Source organism: Benincasa hispida, chromosome 1 (assembly GCF_009727055.1).
Source record: "Benincasa hispida cultivar B227 chromosome 1, ASM972705v1, whole genome shotgun sequence".
NCBI lineage: Eukaryota > Viridiplantae > Streptophyta > Magnoliopsida > Cucurbitales > Cucurbitaceae > Benincasa > Benincasa hispida.
In genome coordinates this window covers 17,370,091-17,395,471 of record NC_052349.1, presented here as the reverse complement: position 1 = coordinate 17,395,471, position 25,381 = coordinate 17,370,091, and the positions used below count along the sequence as shown (strand labels likewise).

Genomic DNA, 25,381 nt, shown 5'->3' with positions numbered 1-25,381 from the left:
AGATTCAGGGAGAAGTTAGGTTTCTAAGTTCCTATAATTAATAGTGGTTTTTTTGTTCCTGATCTCTTGAAGGGGGCTTTTCTTTGGGAAGTTAAAAATAAATAAATTAAATTTAAGAAAACGTGCTGTTTTATAAGAACTCATAAAAAAAAAGTGGTTGTTTTTGTTCCCAACCTCTTCAAGTTCTTACAAAATAACACGTTTTTTGAAAACATTTAATTTAAAAAAACCAACTTATTGGTTTGGACATTCTCGATATCTCAACCATTTTCCAATGAGATTCGATTAATTTTTTCAAATATTATATAATCTCCCCAAATCTTATACCAAACCTTATATATTTATAATTTTTTTTGTAATTAACTTATCTTTACTAAATATTAAAACGTAGTGTTTCAAATATTTAGTCAATTTATGTTTTCACAATTATATGAATTTTCAAACTTTCAAATTACCAATTATATTGATATCAAATGATCGCACTTTAATTTTTAAAATTTCGGAAAAGATTAAATTTTGCAAAAAGAAAATGTAAGATGAAAAATATATAAAATTTCGATATTAATCTCAGAAAAATTAACACCAAGATTGTATATATCTGAACTGACAAATTAACACCAAGATTCTATATATTTCTCATATTTTGCAAAATTTGTTTTTTTAAAAAATTTCAAAATCACAATTCAATCACTTAAAAACTATTTGGATAACTAAAAAATTCAATATAATTGTGAAATAAAAATTGGGCTAAATATTTAAAAACTTACATAAATATTTGATATAATATTTGGTTGAATTTGTAAAAATTTTGAAAATATATAAGATTTTGGAAGACCGTATAATATTTGAAAAAATTAACCGAATCTTGATGTGTAATGGCCGAGATGTACTAAGAAGGCCCAAATCAATAGATAAGTTAAAAGAAGTTGATTTCTAAATCTCAATGACAAATCTCACCCAAGATATTAGTTTTGAAGAGTGAACTTGAAGAGGCTATTTTTTACAATTTCCCCTCATATTTTTACCTAATCATTTTTTTTAAATGTCGTTTTTTAATATTTTACTCAAATATACACTTGAATTCCAACCCAATTTTCGAAAACAAAATCAAATTTTTTAAAAATTATTTCTTTCAATTTGGTTTCTTAAAGCAATTTCCAAAAGTAGGTAACAAAAGTGTTGGTGAAAGTAGGATTTATAAATTTAGTTTTCAAATTAAATACTTCTTAAACGCAAGGACCTATTAGACACAATTACAAGTTCACTTTAAAATTGAAAGATCAAATAAACATAAACTTAGAAGTTATCGATTAAATTTGTAATTTAACCGAATATTTGTACAACCATGACAATTTAAATTTAGTTAAAGGTCCAAATTCTAAATCCGATTTACCCAAACCTAGCATTTAATCATCTATTGTGTTTGGGACGAAAACTATTATAATACTATAATAAACACCTCTTGTTACCGTAAATACTAATTTGTATTCCCCAATTAGCTATAGTCAACACTATTTTAAAACCCTCGTTTGCTACAATATTAACTATTTACTACAGTTTTTACTATTTTACATTAATCATTTTTTTTTTTTTTTTGCTATAGTATTTGCTATTTCCTTCTCAAACTAAAATAGTTTCACCTCAAACACATACGATTATAACCCATATTAAACAATCTACTCCCAAATACAAACTATAATAATCTAGGACTAATAATCAACTCCCTACTCAAACACCCCAGTAAATTATAGGCCAAACATTTGATTCACAGATTGAATATTCTATAACCTAAAATTTTAAAGTCAACGCCTATACTTAATCCAAGAACTACGACCACAAAATAACACTAACATTTAAAACTCCCCTCTCAAACAACCTCGTCAACATTTTTCTGTGTCATAAATCCAAATAATAGAACGATTGGCTCAAAATCGATCCCTTCCTAAAATTTCAAAGCTTGACTTTAGTTTTTTAAAATTAAACTTATAAATACAACTTCTATCTATAGATTTACTTGTTTTGTTATCTACTACCTAACAATGTTTTCAAAATCCATGTCAAGTTGTGAAAACTAAAAAAAAATGTTATATTTAAAAACTTATTTTTGTTTTCAGTATTTGGCTAAAAATCACATGTTATCATAACAAAGATGACACTATTGTAATTAAATTTTGTGAAAAGCACAATTTCCAAACCAAAAAACAAACTTTAGTAACCATTTATCTTTTTACTTTTGATTTTCGAAAATTATATTTATCCACATATTTCTTTGTTTTGTTATCCATTTTCTACTAATGTTTTAAAAAATCAAAGCAAATTTTAAGAACTAGAAAGAGTAACTTTTAAAAACTTATTTTTGTTTTCAAATTTCGACAAAAAATTTAAGACCCCGTTTAGTAACCTTTTTTTTTGTTTTTTAAAATTAAGCATGTGAACACTACTTCCTACATCTAAATTTCTTCCTTTGTTATCTATTTTTCTTCAATGGCTTAAAAAACCAAGCAAACTTTGGAAATTAAAAAAGTAGCTTTCAAAAAGTTGTTTTTGTTTTTCAAATTTGGAAAAGATGCAAATAATTGTAAAAATGTAAATGAAATAGGCTTAATTTTCAAAACAAAATAATTACTAAATGGAATCTAAGTGTTTCTAGAAGAAATGTCAAAAACGAAAACAAACATAATATTTTTTTAAAAAAAAATTGCTACCAAACAAGACCTAAGAGATTATTGGAGACCTAAATTTTTTTTTCAGATCACAGAAACTCGAACCTTTGGCAGCAAACGGCATTTGCCCAAGTAAAACTGGTAGTCTGGTAGAGCCCTAGCCAAGTAGCTTTCAAAAGTTTGCCCTGCATGATGGGAAAGAGACGAGAATGGCATCACATCAAATTCAAGTTCACATGTTTGTAAAACCAAATCAATTATGTCTAGCAAAAGACGAAAGACTAACCAGTGACAAAAATGGAAGATATTTCTTCTTCTTTTTCCTCCGCATTGAAATATCAGCCATAAATGTTGGCCAGTAACGCGGAGCATATGACAATTGGTGCGAAAAGTCTGTGTTGCTGTCACCGCACCACACTATTTCATGCCTAATTTTGCTGTTGCTGAGTGTGGCTGGCTGGCTGGCTAGTGGCAAGAGGCCTGCTCCTAAGATTTTCCACTTCATTTTGAATAGAACAGACTCGCACTAAATTTCCACCAACTTACTCCAAAAAGTCATTCTAGAAAATTAAAGCCACCCACCCACGCCCACCCCAAAATATCTGGAAATTTAAGCACTCAATCATCTTATCATACCTTAACTAGTTGATGCACGATAGGATACTAAGAAAATATTTCTATGCCCTAAACAAGAACATTTTAATGGGTTTACTGACTTTGTTTTTTCTAACTAGGCATACTGTATCTTGTCGAAAACTCAGTCCACTCCCTCCAATCTTTGAGAAGACTTTGTTTACACCAAGATCAACTCCAGGACAAGAAACTCTTAAAGCTTTTAAATTCTCAACGTGTCATGGTGAGTTTAGTTCAATGGTTATTGGTATGAACTTCTTTAGAAGCCAAAGATTTGATGCCCCATCTCAACAATTGTTGTACTAAAAAAATCTCAACGTAGAAACTTTAACCTAACCAAGAATCTACCTTCCAAAGAAAAGAGAACAAATCAATTAAGATTTTAATTCCTTCAGCGCTATTACTGTCAGCTAATATATGTATATCTGCACAGGATTTCTACCTGAGATTCCAGAAAAGAAGTACTATTCAAGGACTTAATATCTTCTGCTGAAGATCAACAAATACAGAAAATTAAAGTGATGGTATATGAAATGGCTGAAGGGCAGTTTTACACTTTGCAGTGAATAGAAGAGATTAAATACAAAGAAAGAATGAATAATTTTAAACAATTTTCATTGCCAATATCAAAATACAGAATCTTGGTCCTAACCTCAAGTTTTAGGGTTAATTACATGTACCACTGTGCCTACAAAAAAGTGCCACCAAGACTTCTATACAACAGGGATACTTCTGTTTGGCTGTTGTCTAGTCTATCCTGCAAAATCATGAATAATAATAATAAGCATTTTCCTCTCCTTATTAGATTTAACATTAATGTCACAATCATGAGGATGTGAAAGATAGTGAATATCTTGATTAAGATAATCCTAAGTAATTAAGGGGGTTGGATACCTACTTTTTTACCAAGACCAAGCCAGATTACCATGTAATATCTTAACTTCCTCTACCCCTCTATTGTCTACCAAGAAACCTGTTTCTACTTATTAATATGACCCTAATATACTCTTTACAGATAGTAACACTAATTTCACTCTCAAAAGAATGTAAAGATTTCATCATATGGGCACACTAACTTAATTCTTTTTAACATTTTTTTTTTTCCATTTAAAAAGAATCCTTAAAAGAATGGTGAGAAACAAAATTACTTTCAATTCAGGGAGTCATAGGTACATCCAAATCAAGTCCATTGTGCTATAAGTTCCAGTCATAGATTCGCGTGACACCCAAGCTTTGCAATTTTTGGTCTTAAAGAGTTACTAACAACATTGTCACAAAACGAGGAAATCAATTAAAGGGGGCAATAAATTTGAAAATTACATCAAGCAATACCTGAATTACCTTCAAAATAGTTAGGTCTAGCCTTCTAGGTAGATAGTCTTTTTTTGTGTCAATTCAACTGGAGCAATCTGTGGCCATGCAACACTGCTGCCAATGACAAACTTATTTGAGGCACCACTGGCAGGCAGACATTTCCCGGATGAGAATATGGTCAGATTATGGTCAGATTTCCATGCAGAGGTTAAGGGCTGAGTCGGCTGACTATCCATCTGTTTTCCAAGGAAGAGCGATTGTTTTACATCAGTCATCCTGATCACAAATTATGCAAGCTGATGCTCAGGTAAAATTTAACAATTAGTGCAACATAAGATTATCCTAGATGAACATAATAATATGTGCAACAATGCCATTTAACAAACATTATAGATTAAATGCCTATACGTACGTCATAGTCAAGTGAAATTTGTGGGGCAAGGGGTGCTACAGGCTGACTTTCTATAACCACAAGCCATATGATTTCCTTCAGACAGAAGATAAATCATGCGGGACACAACAGCAGAAAGTACATCCATCCAGCAATGCTGGAAACTATTTTTCAAGCAGAGTGACCTTGTCCAACATGTCTGAAATACAATTTAAAGTTCCTTTTTTTATTACTTTTTCAATCTTGGAGACACTCGCAAAGACGTGTTTGAAGAAATGCAGAAAAATATTTCCAAAAAATATGAATTTATTATCAAGACTAGAGATATTTATCTTGAAAACTAACATATAAATAAATAGATTTCACTCAATAAAATTTAATAAAGTAGTGGGAGAATATGTGAAGATGATGTTTAAGATGCAACTTTCTTTTCAGTTTTCCCTGAAAAGGAATGCATTATGTGGGGCAATGGCGTTCTGTTGGAAAATTTTCTGTCCATGAAGCAATATAAATTACTTTACAATGTCAAAATTTGCTTGAAGACTTGAAATTGAATGGATAAGAATACAAGTCTATCTTAACTGCTTTAAAATATATAATTCAATATGTTTGAATGCATTCACGTGCAAAAATATAATTTGTCCCTAAAATGCTCTTTATCTGTGTCTATGCTTCCAAATCAAAGAAAAACTGCCTTTAAGTCAATACATAAGACTATGTCAAACAAAACCATCATGGAAAAGGAGGGAAAAAAAGAGAGGAAAAAAAACGTCTGTTGACTATGCAAGGAAGTCCATGTTTTTACTACATAAATGAATGACTCAGAAGACCGAGAAACCATTACATAAAAGATAGAGAGGGACCATTGAAAATAATAGAGATAGATACCTTATTTCCAATAATATCACTTGTTTGCTCTTGAGACGACTCCTCCTGGGAAGTATTGTGAAATAGTTTTATATTTTCCTTAGTCATTTGATGATCTACCATATTACAAATTTCCTTGCTAGAAGCAACAGCCTCCCAGTAAAGATAACCAAGGGCCGAACGCAAACGGTTATTTCTTTGAGAGTAATATATTTTACTTGCAAGGGGAAACGGAACATCTGGTGGACAACATCAGAAAATTGTCATCAAGCAAAACAAAAGACATGCAGGAACTTAAGAGAAAGAACTAAAACATAGTCAGTAATTCTAAACATCTCTAAAGGATGTAATCAGAAGACTAAGAAATTTCTATTCACAATGAAAGATGAGTTTCCAGTATCCATCAACATTCGTTTATGAACATCAGAAAATTTATAGAAGCTACTAACTCAAACTAAATTTGATTTCAACTGCTGGTGCTGAGATACACGCATGAGTATATATGCAGCTAATATTTCAAGTTAAACGGATCTTAGCCTAAAAGGCAACTAAGAAAGCTCTGTAAGTTGCAAAAAGTATGCTGCTCTCTTCCAGCGAGTACTATGCTTTATTTACATATTTCTAGCTATGTTCTAACATTTACACACATTATGCTTAAGAAATGACAAACAAGGAGGGGAAACGGGTCTCAGGGGCATATTTTCTCACTTCTAATTTTTGTTTTAGCTGACGATGGTTCTAAATCAGATGCCAGTAACAGCCCTTCACCAGTTATCCTACAAGAACATAAAAGTGAATCATATACTTGATGACCATTTCTCAACAAATGGCTGCAAATTATGACATCTTTCATTAATCTAGATGCCCAAACATCAGAAAAACATAAGCACCCCTAACAGGAAATACACCTTTCCAGCTCATGGATAACAAGGCTTACCATAACTGATCAGAATGATCTAATGTTAGCAGAAAATTGCTAACAAGGAGATGCAACAACTTGAAACAGAAAGTACACCAAGAAAAGAACTTGAAAAATCTTCGTATCTTGGCAAAACCAAGTACAGAATGTTCCCCCTCCCAAAAATATATATATAGATATACATTAAAGAATGAGAAAAAGGAAATTCAAGGATACAAGCTCCCATAAAAAGTGAAAAGAACAAGTTGCCACAACCAAAAACTATAAAACCAGAATAAAACATTGAAGAAAAAATTTTCCCAAGATAATAGGAAGTTTTGTACACAATATAATTGATAACAGATCATAAAACAACGAAATTCCCTTTTTTAAGAAAAAAGATGGAGAATTGTATACAATTTGGACCGCTTTGTCGAAGGATGTATCAGACTAGCTGCATGGTCTACAACATCAGAACAGACTCCTGTATCATCATCCAGTATAGTTGCCACAGTACAAGTTGAATTTCCTGAAGGAAAATAAATCGTATGAAACAACTTGTCTAAGCCATTGTAATAGGAAGGTTGAGAAATAATTAAATTATAGTTTCCCTAGTATGTTGTTGTTGCTCAGCAATGGCATGCCAATTAAATTTGATTTGAAGACCGGCTCATCTCTTAAATTTAAATAACAATTTGATCCCTTAAATCACTAGAATTGAAACGTGTATTTATTTAAGCCAACATGTGTGTGTGGGCGCGCTCTCATGCCCTCATAAATCCTAAATAAAAAAAAAAAATAGAAAATAAAAAAATTAAAAGATAGCACAAACACAAACTATGGATAAAGGAGGATCTACTTTTTGTCAACTTGACCATTTCAAATTGGTTATTAATTGGAAATGCAGGTGCAACAGAATAGTTAGCATATGTTGATTCAGACCCTTCTTTCTCCACAGCTGATATATCTGGGACAGATTAAGAACTAAGAAAAATGTAAACCTAACAACACGTTTAGCCTGCACCTAGAAATCATGAGAGAGAGAGGGGGGGATGAGGCTCATAAACTTCATTTAATAACTTTTCTCAAATTCAGCACAAACTCAGGTATGAAAGAGACAAGAAAAACAGGAAGGACAAAAGAGAGAGGTACATCTTCCAATTAGAAACAGGAAATAAATGACATGTAGAAGGATACTAGCATCAACAGGTAGTATCTTTTTCTTCTCCTTCCTTGAGTGTTTTCTATGACCCATCCCACCATCAAGGTCCATTATAGTTCCTTGTCCAAAGCCTAATGACCTGCAAAGTTCTGGTAAAATGATATGAAGCTAACTCAGGAAAGCATCATGTCCAACCTAATACATACAAGACTTTACGACGTGGAATCCTGACAATAATTTTCAAATTCCATTGGTCCAGCCAAGAGTAAAGTTTTTTTTTTTCTAGTACACCCAAGTGTAAAGTTAAACTAACAAAATATAGTGCAAGCCTAATACTGAATACCTCAACAACCATAATATAAGGTAGGATTCATAGGGTAAAAATTAACTATAGACAGGAAAGAACAGATCAAAAAGCACGAGGCAAGTTTGGACTAGGATTGATATTACCAAAAGCTTTGGCTCAGAGTACAAAATGACCACGAACAAAATCATAATAAGATTCTTTATAATAAAACAGAATTTATCACAACCCAAACAAGTATGGATGGAATCCCAATAACGTTCAAAATCAAATAATAATTCTTCAAATGGGAACAAACACTATGAATATGAAATCTGACCATAATACAAGCATAGACACCAATCTTATGCTGCGTGTTGATGTCAACATTGGACACAGATACACTAAGATGTAAAAAAGAGTAGCACACATATTTCAGACCACAACAGACAATAAACGTAAAGAAATTTCACATAATTTGATTGCAGAGAACCAGAAACATTGAGTGCCCCATCCACAAAAAAAAATAAAGAAACAAATAACAAACCTGAATGAATGATATATTGGCTGGCCTTTACTGGCTTCTTACAAATATTGCAGCAAACCTACACGGTCAAATAAAAGGAGAGAAAAGGTAAATTCAAATGAATTAGGAAACACGATATAGTAGATTATTGTACACTGGATACACCTAATCCAAAAAGGTAACAAAAGCTGTGAAGTAATAAAACGATCTGAAAAGGACCATCTTTGCTTCATCGTACATCTTGTAAAAATGACAAAACATTAAATAGACAAACTACAAATGTCATCAAACCTTACCAAGTTCAGAGGATCAACCATAGGCTTCAAACCAAAAACGTGCATATCTGCAAAATATAGTCAACAAGCTGCTTCAGAAATCAAAATGCCAACTAACAAAAACATCATACTCATCCCACAGTACCATATGCCTATGGTCAAAGAGAATATTCATTTGTAACTAAAAAATAAAACATCCAACACTTTACCGTGCAATAACTAAAGTGGGATTAGGTACACACCTTCCTCGTCAATTAAATTTGCTTCATCTGCATCACGAAGTTCTCTGCAGATAAATTCAGAAGCAAATTTCTGATGACCAACTTCCTCTGTCCAATAGTAAAAAGGGCATTAATTATGACTCTGTATGATTGATGATATGTAACTAAGAAGATGACGTTATTCCTACAATGATCAATCTAACCAATAATGACTTCTGACAACCAGAAAAACAGCAACATTAAAAATAGAAAAACAAATACAGAACTTATACCTCTCGGTTTACCTGCAATACTTCGAGAGAAACTCCCAGCAGCCAGAAGCCTTGTCATCACTGCCATCCTCCCATTTCCAACTGAGCATACCATTGAGACTAGGAAAATGTATTATGTACGGGAAGGAAGATGTTCTACACCGCTGGGAACAAAAACATCTTCATGATCATTCTTTAAAAAATAAAAGATAAAAAGTGAGACGAACACACCGGCATTGCTAATTTGCCACAAACAACAGAATCACTTCATCGTTGCTAAATTACACTGGAAATAAAGATCTAGAGAACTAGACTAAATATATTAATTTATTTTTTTAAAAAAAAAAAACGGCAGTGCTCAGCCGGGAAAAACACCAACTAATTAATCTAACTATAGAACTCGTTCAACACCAGAATCATATGATGACTCGCTAAACTTTTCATAATACGAACAATCAGTCGACATGCAATACAAGCAAAATACACAAATACTCAATCGAACAAACAAAGCGACATAATACAACAAAACAAATGAGTAAACAGGGGAAAATCATACCAGAATATGTAATCAGAAGCAGCGAAAACCCAAAAACAAAAACAAAATTGATAAAAACAAAGCAGGAAACGAGCATTAAAAAATGAGGAAACGGCTGTAAACCGCGACTAACCAGCACGAAAGCTCCTCCAATCATGCAGGCGCGTGAAACCGGTGAGAAGGCGGAGAAATTCGAATCAACTGCCGAAACGAAGTTAGAGAAATTTGAGAGAAATGCTGCGGAAGTGAAGGGCGAAGAGGATGAAGAAGATGAGAAAAACAGTGAAAGGGGAAAGAGGAAACCCTACGGAGGAAGCAATACAGAGAGAAAAGAGAGAGCGGGAATTTTTCTCTCGTCTCTCTCTCTCTTTTTTCCTCTGTGTTTTTGGTTTTCTTATCTGAAATATTTGAACCGGAAGAGAGTGTTTTCTCTCTCGCCGCGCAAAGAGAAGAAAATGTGAGGTGGCACTGGCAACTGCCAAATCAGAAAGAAGTTCGTCGCCATTGATTTGATAGATTTTTTTAAAAAATAAACATATTATTTTGATTAGTGGATTCTTTTTTTTATTTTATAACATTGGATTTGAATATGGAGTTCATTAGTTAGGTTGAAAGATTTGTTTAGACCCAACTTAATTATTGGGATGCTAAATTTCTTCAATCTAAATAATCTTTATTAAAAAATGACTCAATCCAATCCAACCATGAAATATTTGGGGGTTATTTATTTAAAATTTTGTTCTAAAAAGAAGTAAAACTTAAACATGTAAAAATATAATTTAATTATTTCTATATATTGAATTAAGATTAACATCTCAATTTCAATTTATATAGTGCAAATTTTTTTTTTTTCTAAAATGCAAAGAAAATACTTTTAAGGTTGTTGAATAACAAATTATTCAAAAAATATTGAAATTAAAATCATATAAATAATCGTGTTATAAGTAATAGAAAATATATTTTAAAGTGGTTCGGATTGATTTAAATTATATTAGGTGAATTCATGAACCAACTCAACCTATAAAATTTTCATTTATTTGAACCCAACCCAACTCACACGATTGGATTGATCGGTTTTGTCAAGTAATCGGATTTTTTGAACACCTTTAATTTTGAATTTTGATAAATATACTTTTTTTTATTTACTAAATAAAACAATTAAAATGAAAATTGTGGAATGGGCTTTATTGAAAAACAAAAATTATGGGGAAATATTTTTTTGATCCTTGAATTTTTAAGAATAAATGCTCTTGACCCCTAACTTAAAATGGGTTTGAAAAGTCCTCGACTAATAAATGTAACAAATTTAAACATAAAATTAATTAAAAATATGATACGGTGAGATGACTTGAAAAAAATTATTTTTTAAAATATTTATCACTTCTCTCTCTTCACTCTCCTCTTTTTTCTTCTTCTCTCTTCTCCTCTCTTCCATTTCCATCTCTCTTCTTTCTCTCATGTAGCTGGTCTAGTAAACTTTATAACTTCTTTTTCCTTTTCACTTATATTCCAAACACAAAATTTCTAATAATTATATGTCCAAAAATATCTTAAATTCAAATGGAGGTTAATCCAATTTGTTTCAATCTGGAGCAAGGAGATGAGAATAAAATAAGAGTCTTTTTTAAAAGAAATGAAAAGAAAAATTAAAAAATTAAAAAAAAAAAAAAAAAAAAAAAAAAAAAAACTGAAGTTTTAGAGACTATGGTGCTACATCTTACCAACGAGGGAAGTAGCAAGGGCTATGGAATCAACTCTAAAGTTTTAGAGATTTTATAAGAAATAGATGAAATCACAGCACATTTCCACATGTCCCAAGAAAATGAAATTGGTTCCAATCATTCAAGCTTTTGCTCTGTCAAGCGACACCAACTAAGTAGAAAAGCAAAGAAGATGGTAAAAGAAATTCTTCAAATCAATAGCAAGGGTAATGGTGTTTGGCACAATTGACAAAGTCGGTTTTTTCATTATTCTCTCAGTTATTGCAAATTCTTTTTTTAGAATAGATGATATTATTATACAACAATAAGAGAATCCCACAGATCGGATCAAGGTATCAAAGCAACAAAAAAAAACAAATAAAACAAGATTCTACCAAAACAAAGCCGGAACAAAAGCAAACAACACCATCCACCTGGGAGAAAAACAAAGTAAAGGAAACAAAATCCCACAACCTGGGGCCAACTGCAAAACAAAGAACAACGACAAGAACAAAAAGAGGAAAATATCCGTAAAAGCATTAGATAAAACCAAGAAGATCAACCCGTCAGGAAGGAGCATGAACCATAGAGACTATAATGTGAAACAGAGCAGACACCGTCCTTGGATTACCCCATGAAGCTATCGATTACGCTCTTGCCAAATGTAGTAGATGGAAGCACACCAGAATACACGAAATAGCTTACTAAGCACCCCCTTACTCGACCCCACTCGGCACATCCAAGACAACTCGACGTCTCAATCCGCCACCCGATGAGACGAATCAACTGACGCAACACATCTGACCACACCTCTCTCTTAAAATCCACACTCAAAAAATAAATGATCTCGCGACTCCACACCTCCCTCACACAGAAGACACCCTCTTCTGACAACACACCTCAACTCCTCAACCAATCTCGTATACTCAATCTGTTACTCACTTATTACAAATACTATTGTCTCAAAGTCATCATTTTTTCTAATCGATAATATGGAATTAAGGATGCACTTGTCAATTCTGATTTCAACGAGTTTAGGCTACATGGTATTATAGGTGCTAGAAAAACTCATGTGCTCACTCAAGTTTAAAAATTGTTGGTGGAAGACAATTCATTCAATCATGTGATTGGAGTGACAATAGGCAAAATGCCGAGTGTACACAATACCCAACTACAGATCGAAGCATGTTAGACCTGGATTTATGCAAGTGGTGCAGCAATGAAGGAAAGCGAAGGTACTGTAGCATAAATCGAAAAATGATATAAGAATCTTGCTTATTTTAGATTATTTATTGTGGAGAAAACTTGATATTGTAGATGTTGGAATTCCTTGCATATCTAACTTTATAGAAGGATGCAAGTTGAAGGCGAAATGTATTGACCAATAATACGAATGTCGACAAGCTTTTCCACGTGAACACTCTGGATGAAGATGAGTCTTGAAAATTGGCAAGTCTCATAATCCTCTTCCATTGAAAAAATGACGGACAAAAAGAGACCCGAGGATGGAGAAGAGGGGAGAGTAGATAGAAGAAGAAGAAGATGGGAGATTAGATAGAAGAAGAAGAAAAAGAGGGGAGAGAGAAATAGAAGTGGGAAATATTAACACAAATATTTTGTCTAGATTGTCTTGCCACATCATATTTTTAATTAATTTTATGTTTAATTTCAATATATAATGACTAATTTAAAATATTAGTGACCAAAAGCACCGATTCTTAAAAATTCATGGACAAAGAGAGTATTTTTCCCTAAAAACTACGAGACTCATACTAAATTTAACAATTTCATTCTCATTCTTTATTTTGTCTAAAAAAGCGATCGATCTCGTTTTCATTCTTTATTTTGTGGGTATCGCAGTATTTTCTTAATTAAATTACAAATTTGATTCTTGTGATTTTAAAAATTAGAATTTAGTCATCGTAATTTGATAAAACCTTATAAACAGTCTTTATGAATACAAAAAAGGAGTGTACTTCAATGGGGAAAAAATGGACAGTAGTTGAACAATAAGCAAATAATGATAACAAGTTGAAAATCGAAGGGACCAAACTAGACATTTCCTAAAGTACACTGACCCAACACGTACAATACAGTACATGAATTAAAACAATGACAAAATATACTTTTAGTCTTTGAGGTTTCAAGTTAGTATTTATTCGGTTCACGAGGTTTCAAAATGAGCACTTTTAGTCTCTAAAGTTCGAAATAAGACTAAAATTGGCCCTTTAACTTAGTTGACGATTAGTTGACCATTTTAAAAGATGAGCTCGCAGAAATTAAATGACTAGGCTTAATTGATATGTCATTTTTAAATGAGTTTGGCTACAAATTTGTTGAGACGACATCCCATTCTTCTCCATTTTCTCTGTCGTTATCTCTTTCGACTTTTCAAATTTAAAACAAAATACATAGTTGCCCTTACTATGACGGATACCACATCAACATTGAGCTTCCAGTGACCATCCTTAGAAGCTTTTAAACTGCTTTCCACAGACAAGGCACAGGAGAAGAAAGAAGTAAATAAGGATTCCATTGATCTCGCTCTCACGTGAGCCATGAACGATGAACCATTTAAATTTGGTAAAGGAGGTTGAATCAGATAGTGCAATTTGTCCATGTGTTGGTTCCAATTGGGTAATTATCTCGCTTTTTTTATTTATTATTTTTTAAAATATTTTGATTTTATCGCAATATTCATATTAAATTTCTATACACATTTTCACCGATATTCTTACATTTTTATGAGTTCGACACGAGCACAAGAGATAAGTAGACATTTTCATTATATAATAAATAATTCCACCGAGTTTATGTTTTTCAACACGTTAATGATATTTCATCGTAAAATTGTGACTTGACATTTTAAACTTCGATCAAAACCTCCTTATTTTGTAATTTAATTTTATAAAAGCAACTCCCGAACACAATTGAATTAATTATCTTTTGTTTGTCATATAGATTTTTTTTTTTTTGTAAGGAAAAATGAAATAAACATATAAGCTATTGCAATTCGAATGAGTAAAATTTTGTTAAGGCTTCAATAGATATAAAAATAATTCAATTGTAAATTGCACAAACTCAATCAAATTGTCATAAAAGAGCTTTCTATTTTTACTCTCGCCAACATAAACGTAACTCGATTAATATGAATATGTACTATTAACTTCAAAATAAGAAATGTGATCTCCCCCTCCCAAATCTGTAGAAAAAATGGTATGTACTTTTTGACCTTCATGAATGTTTGGAAACTATTATGGAGTAAAATATCATTAGAGTTGATAAACGAGTGTCATGTTTTTGAAATTATAACAAACTTTTCCTTTGTTTTTATGCTCCTTTCTTCAGCATTTCAGGTTCCACTATTTGGTTGTTATTTTATGTTTTCTCTTTCATGGTTGTTATATTAGACCATTGATACTACACCATGTGGTAAAATATATGTTAATAAATAAAGCTACACGACGGACTATGACTATCGCTGAAGGCCGATCGTTTAGTACATTTCTTCTATCGTTTATTCTCTCTACTTATCGTGTAGCCAATTGTCTTTATCGTTTACATCCTATCGTATACTCTTCATCGTTTACACTCTCGACCCTATCGTGTAGCGTTTTCCCTTTATCGCTCACACGCTCGACCCAGTCGTGCAGTATCCTACCCTATCGTCTACACTCTCACCTCTATCATGTAGACGATTGCTTCTGTCGTTTAGATATTTGACAACGATCGTTTAGCCTTCGCTTCTTTCTATCGTTTACATGGTATCAGAGCTATAAAGCATCCTGTCATTCTTCATGGCGTTGAGCTCGGGAACATCTGAAGAAAACTCTACCTTACCAGTGACATCAAACCCCAGGTATCCATTTAATTTTCTACCTCCGACCACCATATCTATATATTCTCCATCGTTTACCCCACCTGCTACTCAACATGCCCTTCCCCCTGCTCGAAATCCATTATACCCTTCGCAATATGGCCCTCCACCACCACCCCTTCACTCTCATTATGCCGGTTTTCCCACCCATTTTTCTTTTCCAAATCAGGTACCGATTAATCCCTTTTCCACACTTTCATCCCCACAATCCCACCACCCCTTCACTCTCACTATGCCGGTTTTCCCACCCATTTGTCTTTTCCAAATCAGGTACCGATTAATCCCTTTTCCACACTCTCATCCCCAAAATCCCGCGTAGCAAACTTCCCTCATATGTCCCAATCCCTCACTGTCAAACTAAATGATTTGAACTATCTTATCTGGAAGAATCAACTTCTCAACCTCATCATGGACTATGACCTTGAAAGCTTCATTGACAGTAGCTATCCCCAGCCACCAAAATACCTCAACCCTCAGCAAACTAAACCCAATCCTCATTTCTCTTATTGATAGAAATGCAATCGCACTATTATGAGCTGGTTTTACTCCTCTCTCAACATAGATAAAATGGGAGAAATCGTCGGATACGAATCCACATTTGAAAATCTGGAAGAAATTGTTGCAGATGTGACGGTGTTTCGAACATAATTTTTGTTTTAGGTCATTATCCCATTGTTTTAATTTCCATCCAATACTATAGTAGATTTACACTTTACGATAGTCTTGAAATGATTATGAAAATTGAAGGTAATTGAATAAATTTCAAAAGAATTATGGTACTTTAAAAACAAATTATAAAGTGAAGTATTTTTTGTGTTTATTTATATTTTTCATAGTTTAGCTGATAAAATACTATCAAATTTAAAATGTTTTGGAAGGGAAAAAAAAAAAAAAAAGCAAAAAAAGAGAACCCGGTAAGGGAGAGGCACGTGAAACCTGCCAGAGAAATTGCTTGCACGTGATCGGTTCTTTATAAGCCGACGTCGTTTTTCTCTCCGTTGCATCCAAAGAAGAAAGAACGCAGGCCGCAGGGCAGAGTGTTGGGGTTAAAGAAGGAACGCGGGAAACGCAAGTTTGAAAACCACTTTGAATACGTATTGGATTAAAAGAAACAAAACAATACAAAACATGGTCCGTTTCGTATTCAATTAGGTAACATAACAAATTTAATCTATAAATTTTTGAGAAATTTTTAGAATAAATGTCAAACTATTTATTAAAAAATATATATTGTTAGACTTCAATTGACATTTTAAATATGGGTCTAAAGAGGGATAGAACGTAAATTTACCACGAGCCCAACCGATGGTTTTAGTATTATGCTAATTTCTTATATATATTGTATGAAAAAAGCATAAAGTTGAGGGGAGGGTTCGTTAACGAGTACTTTATCAATTGAGTTATACTCATTTTGGCACTAGCTGTCTATTTAGTCCATGACATTCTAGTATGTGGTTTCATCTCAAAACCAATTAACAATAAGAGGAACAGGCCATCTACTTTTTAAGGAGTGTGGGATATTTTGATTTTAATTTTAATTTTTTTTAACGTGGAATTTTCAGCACGTTCTAAAATTACAAATTTAATTTATGGACTATTAAAGTTCTCATGAATATACTAGGAATAGAAAGTTTAAGATATTATGAGATATTAAAGTTAAACTAATATATAATATATCAATTAGTTTTTAAATTTTTTGAATAAGTTGAGAATTCAATATGATACAAATTTCAAAATTTAGGCCTCATTTATTAATCATTTTTTTTTTAAAAATTAAACCTGTAGACATTAGTTATAGCTCCAAATTTATTATTTTGTTATCTACTTTTCACCAATAATTTAAAATACCAAACCAAATTTTGAGAACTAAAAAAGTACTTTAAAAAAGTTGTATTTGTTTTTTAAATTTGGCTAAGAATTCAACTATTGTATTCAAGAAAGATACAAATTATTGTAAGAAATGTAGATAAAATAGACTTAATTTTTAGAAACAAAAAAAAAAAAAAAAAAACCAATGATTGTCAAACGAGACCTTAACAGTAAGTTTTACATTTTTTAAGAGTTCAAAAATCAAATAAACATGAGGAGGCTAAACTTGTAATGTAACCAATTTAATTTCAATACTCGTTTATAGCATCTATTTTGGACCAAAAACTAACCCAACCCACAAAGAGCTAACAGCCTATTTTCATCACAAGCTCAGTAACCAAACTTTCAAGTTTATTTATTTTATTATTTAATTAAATTTTTAAGTTTATGTCTATTTACCCATTTAACTTTAAGAAGTATCTAATAATACATCTTTACACTTTCATATTTATATTCATTTGGTCTTTCAATTCTAAAAAATGTCTAATAGGTCTTTAAACTTACCATCTTTATCTAAAAAGATATATGAAATTACAAATTTGAACTTTTTTTTAAATTAATTTATGTTCTACAAATTTTGCAAAATTAATAAGCACAAGATAAAAAATTTAGAGTCTTATTAATTATAAATCTAAATTATATATCTAATAGATCCATTAATTTTATTTATTTTTGGGTAAAATATTTGTTTGGTCCTTATATTTGTTTGGTCCTTATATTTTGAGCGTAATTTCTATTTGGTCCTTAGGTTTTCAAGTGTTACATATTTGGTTAAAATTTTGAGTTTTGTTTTAACTTAGTCTCTAAGTTTCAAAATGTTATAATTTTACCTATGAAATTTGAGGTGTGTTTCAATTTGGTCCCTAGGCTTCAACATTTTATATTTTTATACTCAAATTGTCACTAAATACTAATTTTCAACCATTGACGTCAATTTTTGTAATTAATTAAAATAATTATGAAGTGAAATTTTGAATTGAATTTTAAAAGTGATAAAATATAGTGAAACTTAATTAATCATAATTCTGTTAGTAATTTTTAATTTATTAACATAAATTAACATTGAAAATGGAAAATGAGTACTTGGTGAATAATCATGTTTAAAAGTGTAAATCTTGAACCATAGGAAATGAATTGAAGTAAAATTCAAATGTCAAACGTAAAATTATAATATTTTGAAACTTAGAGACTAAATTGAAACCATACTCAAAAGTCAAAACTTAAAGACCAAATAAGTAACATTATGAATCTTAGGGACTAAATAAAAACTAGACCAAAATCATAAAGACTGAAAGAAAATATATATATATATATATATATATATATATATATAATTTCAAATATCAATTATGTACAAATCAACTAGACGAAATTAAAAGTTAAAAAGGACTTTAAACGATTAAACTTAAAATGAAACCTTATTTTCCTTTCTTTTGTAATTTAACAATGATTTTAAGGAATGATATTTTACATCTTACCAATGAGTAATGACGGTTTGAACTTTAATTTGAAAGTTTAGGTGTGTTTTCTTATGTTTTTAAAATATTTTTTTCCTTTATAATAATATCACCTATTCTAAAAATAAAAAAAATAAAAAATTTAGGGTGTGACCATCTTGTATTAGTATCATAGACAACTTAGATCGATGGAACATTCAAACACCTTTCTTTCCCTTTCCTCGTCTCTTCTCTAATCGACATTCAAATTTAGAATATTTAGGTTCCGTTTGAAATCGTGGTAGCTTTTAAAATAACTTTTAGAAAAATGAATTGCGAAAAGAAGTAAAATAATATTTGATAAATATCAACTTGTAGGTTGGAGTCTTTGATAAATCTTATTCTAGATATAATAATTAAAATAGACTTATAATCAATTTTTAATTTTTTGTAATTTAAAATTTTAAATAATTATTTAGTTGATAATTTTACTTTTTATAGATTAATTTTTAAATATTAAGGAAAAGAGCTTTATTTAAAATATATATATATCAATATGATATACTTGTTCTAAAAAATGATGTATTTAATTCATGAAAAATAAAAAACAGATTTGATTATGTGAGAAATAAATATATAAAATAATTTTTTTTTTAATGTAAAATTGAAAACTAAATATTAATTAAAAATTTTACTTGATTTTTAGGAGAAATTAAAAGCTAGTAAGATACTGCTTTCAAAGTAAATTTGCAATTAACGCAGTGGTTTTAAAAGATTAATTTAAATCTATTTTACCAAACACAGAAAATGGTTAAAGATTTTTTCCAAATGATTTTTTTTTTTTTTTGACAAAGCTAACCAAACGTAGCCTTAGACACCTAGAAATAATAAATAATAAAAAATAACGGTTTTATCTATGCTAACCTCAACATAGCGCAAGTATTTAGATATTTGAATATCTACTAATAAATTGTAGGCTTAAATCCACGTATTTCTGAGATGATATTGGATGAAATAATGAGAAGAAATTATTTTATATATATATAAGAAAAAGGCTTTACATATAATCATAAAAAAGCACACATCAAGTCAATATACAACCAAAAACAATTGGACTACACAGAGAGCCTATTGGATTCTCCTCTCGATCTGATCAAAGACAGCAGCCCAGTCCATAATCTTAAAAAGAAAATATTTCCAACAATACCTGATGGCGCCCCCATTGATTTGTTCTGCTGCTGCTAAGGATGGACGAAGTATCCAACAAGAAGACTGATAAAAGCAACCATCACAACATACATCAAGGGGAAGCCTACTTGGATACTTCTTTGGCCAGTCTTTCTCAATGTCTCCTGCATCAAGAAATCAGAATCATGTCCCTTAGACTCCCCAAGATCTTAAATCAGAGTGCCTCAATACTGTAATGATCAAACATGTCATAAATAAATGTGTATCCTAGTGAAGGCTCCATTTGATAGGTTCCCCATTGCAGAAGAAGGCGAAAAACTACACCACGTCATTTTGAAGAAGGCGAAGGGATGAAGAACTCAAATATATATATATATTTTTAATTCCCACACTTTTGAAACTTTGATTCATGCCTCTTTGAATTTATACAAATTTTAAAGATTATGAAGTGGCTGTCTTCTCTAGATTCAAGATCGTCATATTTATGGTACTAGATGAATATGGAGTTTGATGTGAGTTGAATGACTAAAATCTATGCTTAAAAGTGTAAAGGACCAAAAAAAAAAAAGGATTTACCAAGTCACGCTTGAGCATTTCCCTCTCTTTACTTGTTACCATCCTCTCCTTTTTCAGCCTCATTATGGTAGCTTCAGCCTGCATATGTTCATAAATTCTTCATTAATACCTGAAAAATTAGTTATATCTAGCAACAACTAACAAACATAAAAGCTGTACTGGAGCGTTATAAATCCTTGCTCTTTATGTATATGCACTACTAATAGAAGAATTTAAGAAGTTTCAATGATTTGGTAAGCAAAAACCAGAAGCTACTAAGCATAACCCCTCCCCCCACCCCCCAAAATAAATAAATAAATATAATATAAAAAGCTATACATATGTAAAAACATTAATAAATATAGTATTTCATGTTATAAGCTCAATTAATTTTTATTAACTAAAATATGTATGGTATAATATAATGTACTATAAATTATATGATATTATAAAATAAGAAGTTGACTAATTTTTTAACGTAAAACATGTTCATAAATTAATTAATATTAGTTTAGTGGGTAACTACAACTAGTTTTATGGTTTATGAATATATTATCAAACACATTTTGAACATTAATTGTTTAAATTGAAATCTAACTTTTGAATCTACCAACAAACACATATCCAAAAAGGTGAAATACAACTCTGTTTTCCTTGAATCTTTTGTTTCTAAGTTGGCCTACCAAATATCCCCTTAAATACCATCACTGTTTTCTGCCTTCGTAAATTGAGAACTCATCATAGTAGAGATATAGCAGCATAAACATTGCAACACCTCTACATTTAAAGACCTGGGAATATAAGAGGCAAAAGTTTTACTCACAGGCCATGAACTTATCCGATCAATTAACTGTAACTAGCCAGTTGCCGTTTATTTTTGTAGGAAGGAGAAACATATATACCACAGAGAGTGCATGATAATCTAACTTCAAGAGAAAAAGTCTTACCTCTAGTAGTTCTGCATCCATGAGAGTTAGCTTTGATTTCAGCTCTTGAAAGTCTTTAGTTAAGTTTAACTCTGGTAGAACCTTCGCTAGTTTTGATTCCTCAATTCCCTCAGCTGGCGTGGTTTCAATATGCTCAATTGGTCCAGCTACCACATCCTCATTTTGTCTTGTTGAAACATCCTCAGCTGCTCTATTCTCATCAGAATCTTTACAAGTATCAATTTTCTCAACTCCCTCGGCCACCTGGTATACATCATATGGTTCAAACACACAAGGAGAAAAGTCGATCATACTTTGAAAGGCAGAACATTGATAAACCATATGGAAACCAAGTGTCTCGTCGCTGCAGGAATTTCAAACCTCGTGTAGCTTTTCATGCAATATTAAGACCACAAACTCGAGGATTCAAAACATGAAATGATGGTAAACGGACATATATCTCCACGGGAAATCCCTTGACAATTGAAAACTAGAGAGGGACGGACAAGAATATATATATGTGTGTGTGTATTGACTGGAGAAGACAACACTGACAAGAAAATAATATAAGCACATATGACATAGTGGAATTGCTTGCATGGTCATACCTTATAAGGTGGAGATAGCAATACTGGGTTATCAACTGGTCTAAGTTCATCTATGTGGTTGCAGGTGAGTCCATTGGAGTCTTCTGCAACCTAGAATATATCAATTTCCAATCAAGAGATAAATTCAGGAAATGAAAAAAATCAACCACGATCCAATCATGTTTTTCCATCAGAAGTAAAGGTAACTAATACATATAATAATAATAAACAGCCTATACGCTTCAGTTTAAAACCATGTTTATGTTACTGTTACATATATGCATATTATAAAATCCTCAAAATTTGATACTAGAGCTGCCCTCCAATCAGAATGAAGTAGGTGAATACTAGCGCGGGAGAGAGAAGTAAAGAATAGACTTTTAACGGAAGCACAACATACACACATGAAAGGTGACAGTTAGTCTTACGTTATGAGGTGGAGGTATGTTCTCAACTCCTGTCTGCATTCTATCTCTTGGCATGGAAGTTTCATTATTTGAATCTAGTTTCAATTCTCCATTAATTGGTAACAAAACAGGAGGTGGTGTTGCGCTCACTAGAAAAACCTTCAGCTTCTTCTCTTCAATGTGCTTGCCAGTATCTTTTGCAAACTGCCTTGCATAATAAAAATCTTAGAAAAAGGCCTGTAAAGCAAGCAATAAACACAAATTCTTACCACGTCAGATGTGATGTCCTCTTCAGATGTTCCAGGGGTGATGACTGTGCCTTGGACCAGGAACTTGTCTTTGCATTGCATATCAGGTGGAGCCGTACGCTGAGCTAGCATGGTGACTGAATAGATCCAAGAGTGAGAGAGTTGAAATCAGAGAATGGATACACAAAATAAAAATAAATAATTACTGAAAAGAAACTATTCAGAGCCTTTTGAAGTGGCATCTAATTGTCCATTTTATTACATCTTTGAAATGGTTTAAGACGGATTGGCAGTTTTGTGTAAAGAAAGCAGTAGATAGTTATATGATATCTACCAGCCAACTCCATATTAACACCACCAACATTTTGAAGGAATGACAGGCAGAGATACCTGTGAAGTCACACGTATCCTTGGGCTTAATAATGCCAGTATTGGGTCGCACACAGTACTTCTTGGGAGATGTAGTTTTTACCTGCGAACAAAGTTTGTATATTAAACACGGCAGCTAAACAAGGCTTTAAGATTCTTTTCAATTTTGGACCCTATCGGGGAAAAAAATCTAATTGACAAGGTATGGTATTGGCAGGAAATAGATTTTGTTTGATCCATTTTGAATACTTCACCTTGAAAGCAATATGTTGCTCAGACTTATTGATAAGTTGTATCAAGCATGAACTTTGTTTCTTCAACTCAACTGGAGAAAGAAAGCGTGTAAAACATGTTAAAATAACACTGCAGGAAATGAGTGCATAGACCAGAACATTCTTCTATCTCTTTTTCTTTGCATAACAAACATGCAGATATAAACAGGTAGGGACATCGGGATCCTTTAAAATCTAAAAAAAAATTGTTAAGTAGCAAGTAAATCATACAGAACATTTTAACTTCGCTGGTCGTGAAATAAACTCCCACTAGCTGACGCCCAAATTGATAACAATTTGGTTTTGGCTTCTGGTTTTTTTAAAATAAAGTTATAAACATTACTTTCAATTGTGGGTTTCTTTGTTTTGTTGCCTGCCTACTTTTTACAAATGTTTTCAAAATCCAAGCAAAAGTAGTTTTAAATATTTCCTTAAAAAAGATGAAAATCATTGTGAGAATTTCAAAAACAAAAACAAAATACCTAATAGTTATCAGGGCCTAAATAATTCAGAAGATTTGGTTTGCTTACTTCTTATTGTAAACTGGCACCTGTAAGCTACAACTCAGCCTAAACTAGGCCTACCAATTTTTTACGTCATGATTTAAGCCTCACTTTCATCTAAAACAATTCAAGACTATGCAAGTCAAATTCTGCAGCGGTCTTACTGCCATCTTGCCTGATAATATATATTGGATATACATCATGCATTGGAACAAAATGTAGAAAAAGAAAACTGTTTCCTCTTATACTTACAAGTGAACTTAAGTTCGGCAGGTTGAATTTCGAAAAGCTCCATAGTCATGACTCTAACCGCTGAATTAACGATGAACTTCTAGAAAGCCATAGCAGAAAAATTTTTGGTCATCAGAGCCAAGGTAAGTGGTTGGAGTGAACCAAGAAGGGGAAATTTCATAGAGTAAAGAAAAAACAGACATAGTATCAAACTCCATTGATCTACTCATCCATAAAGAGGAAAGTAGGGTGGTAACAAAAGAAGAACAATGGACACTCCTACGCAATTAAGTAAAACAGTCAGATCAGACAAATAAACAAACAAACAAAAACTCTTATGTTACCAGATAGTGCTGAAAAACCGTAATCTAGCATGAAACCAACAAATTAACAACTTGAGTAAGCACAATAAATAGAAATCAATCAACCTGGAAATTCAGGTACCAACTACCAAATAAACAAACCCAACAAACCCACGAGTTAAAATAATAAAAAAACACCCTTCCTCAACTCCCACCACCATCGCCAATCTCAAAGAACAGACCGTGTGACACACCAACTGTAACCCATTTCTTCACGAAACTCGCCAAACAAGTCAAGACACACAAAACATACACCAAATTGAAAGTGGGAAAAACAGAGGGATCTAAGAAAACACCAAGACTCCGATAAAAATAAAACAGCATAGAAAAGGGGTTAAGGAAATGGGGTAAACGAACAATACCAACCCAGTTGAAGCGATTATGCGGTTGAATTCGAACTTGAGCGAGCAAACAGAAGAGAGGGAGAAGGGGTGGGTGGGTGAGGAGTTTGTTGGAGAGATCTGAGCTGAGAATCGAAAGAGGAAAATGAGTGGAAATGGAAGCAGAGAAGGGAAGAAGTGAAAGCAAAGAAAAAATGGAGTAAAATTTTTTTGGGTTCGCAAAATGGTAACGATGCCTACGGGGGCCTCTCTCTCTCTCTCTCTCTGTACTTTCCCCCCGCTCTCATGGTCGGCTTGCTCTCAGCCGTTATATTTTGAAAAAATAACTCGGCTCGGCTTGGTCCGATTCGGCTTGAACTCGATCTAAATTATAGACGACTTATTTTCTTTTTGGAAAAATATCTTTAACGTCTGTTTGGTCATCATTTGATTTTTTTTTAAAATTAAATTTATAGATACTACTTTCACCTCCAAATTCCTTCTTTTATTAT

General features: G+C 32.1%; 2 protein-coding genes across 21 annotated transcripts; both read right to left on the bottom strand.

Annotated features, from left to right (window-relative positions):
- Nucleotides 1–3,872: 3,872 nt before the first annotated feature.
- On the bottom strand, nucleotides 3,873–10,502 carry LOC120087804. 15 transcript variants are annotated; one of them, XM_039044728.1, is made up of 13 exons: nucleotides 10,328–10,500; nucleotides 10,153–10,220; nucleotides 9,518–9,648; nucleotides 9,255–9,298; nucleotides 9,034–9,080; nucleotides 8,759–8,816; nucleotides 7,964–8,077; nucleotides 7,626–7,733; nucleotides 7,184–7,295; nucleotides 6,577–6,644; nucleotides 5,890–6,107; nucleotides 4,638–4,846; nucleotides 3,873–4,053 (listed from the first exon to the last, which is right to left on the bottom strand). In XM_039044728.1, the coding sequence occupies exons 2-12, from the start codon at nucleotides 10,174–10,176 to the stop codon at nucleotides 4,655–4,657; spliced, it is 1,116 nt and encodes a 371-aa protein (XP_038900656.1). In that variant the 5' UTR covers nucleotides 10,177–10,220; nucleotides 10,328–10,500; the 3' UTR covers nucleotides 3,873–4,053; nucleotides 4,638–4,654. The 15 variants fall into 15 exon arrangements, with proteins under 15 accessions (XP_038900656.1, XP_038900723.1, XP_038900692.1 ...); XM_039044795.1 differs by having other exon boundaries at nucleotides 9,518–9,640; XM_039044764.1 differs by having other exon boundaries at nucleotides 9,255–9,341; nucleotides 9,506–9,640; nucleotides 10,328–10,499.
- Nucleotides 10,503–19,906: 9,404 nt separating this feature from the next.
- On the bottom strand, nucleotides 19,907–25,158 carry LOC120089019 (vesicle-associated protein 2-2-like). 6 transcript variants are annotated; one of them, XM_039046507.1, is made up of 10 exons: nucleotides 24,912–25,155; nucleotides 24,209–24,287; nucleotides 23,436–23,506; nucleotides 23,203–23,284; nucleotides 22,834–22,949; nucleotides 22,586–22,768; nucleotides 22,179–22,268; nucleotides 21,592–21,834; nucleotides 20,666–20,743; nucleotides 19,907–20,253 (listed from the first exon to the last, which is right to left on the bottom strand). In XM_039046507.1, exons 2-10 carry the CDS (start codon nucleotides 24,255–24,257, stop codon nucleotides 20,143–20,145), a joined length of 1,023 nt encoding a protein of 340 aa, XP_038902435.1. In that variant the 5' UTR covers nucleotides 24,258–24,287; nucleotides 24,912–25,155; the 3' UTR covers nucleotides 19,907–20,142. The 6 variants fall into 6 exon arrangements, with proteins under 6 accessions (XP_038902435.1, XP_038902500.1, XP_038902396.1 ...); XM_039046572.1 differs by having other exon boundaries at nucleotides 24,209–24,284; XM_039046468.1 differs by having other exon boundaries at nucleotides 24,916–25,155.
- Nucleotides 25,159–25,381: the final 223 nt, after the last annotated feature.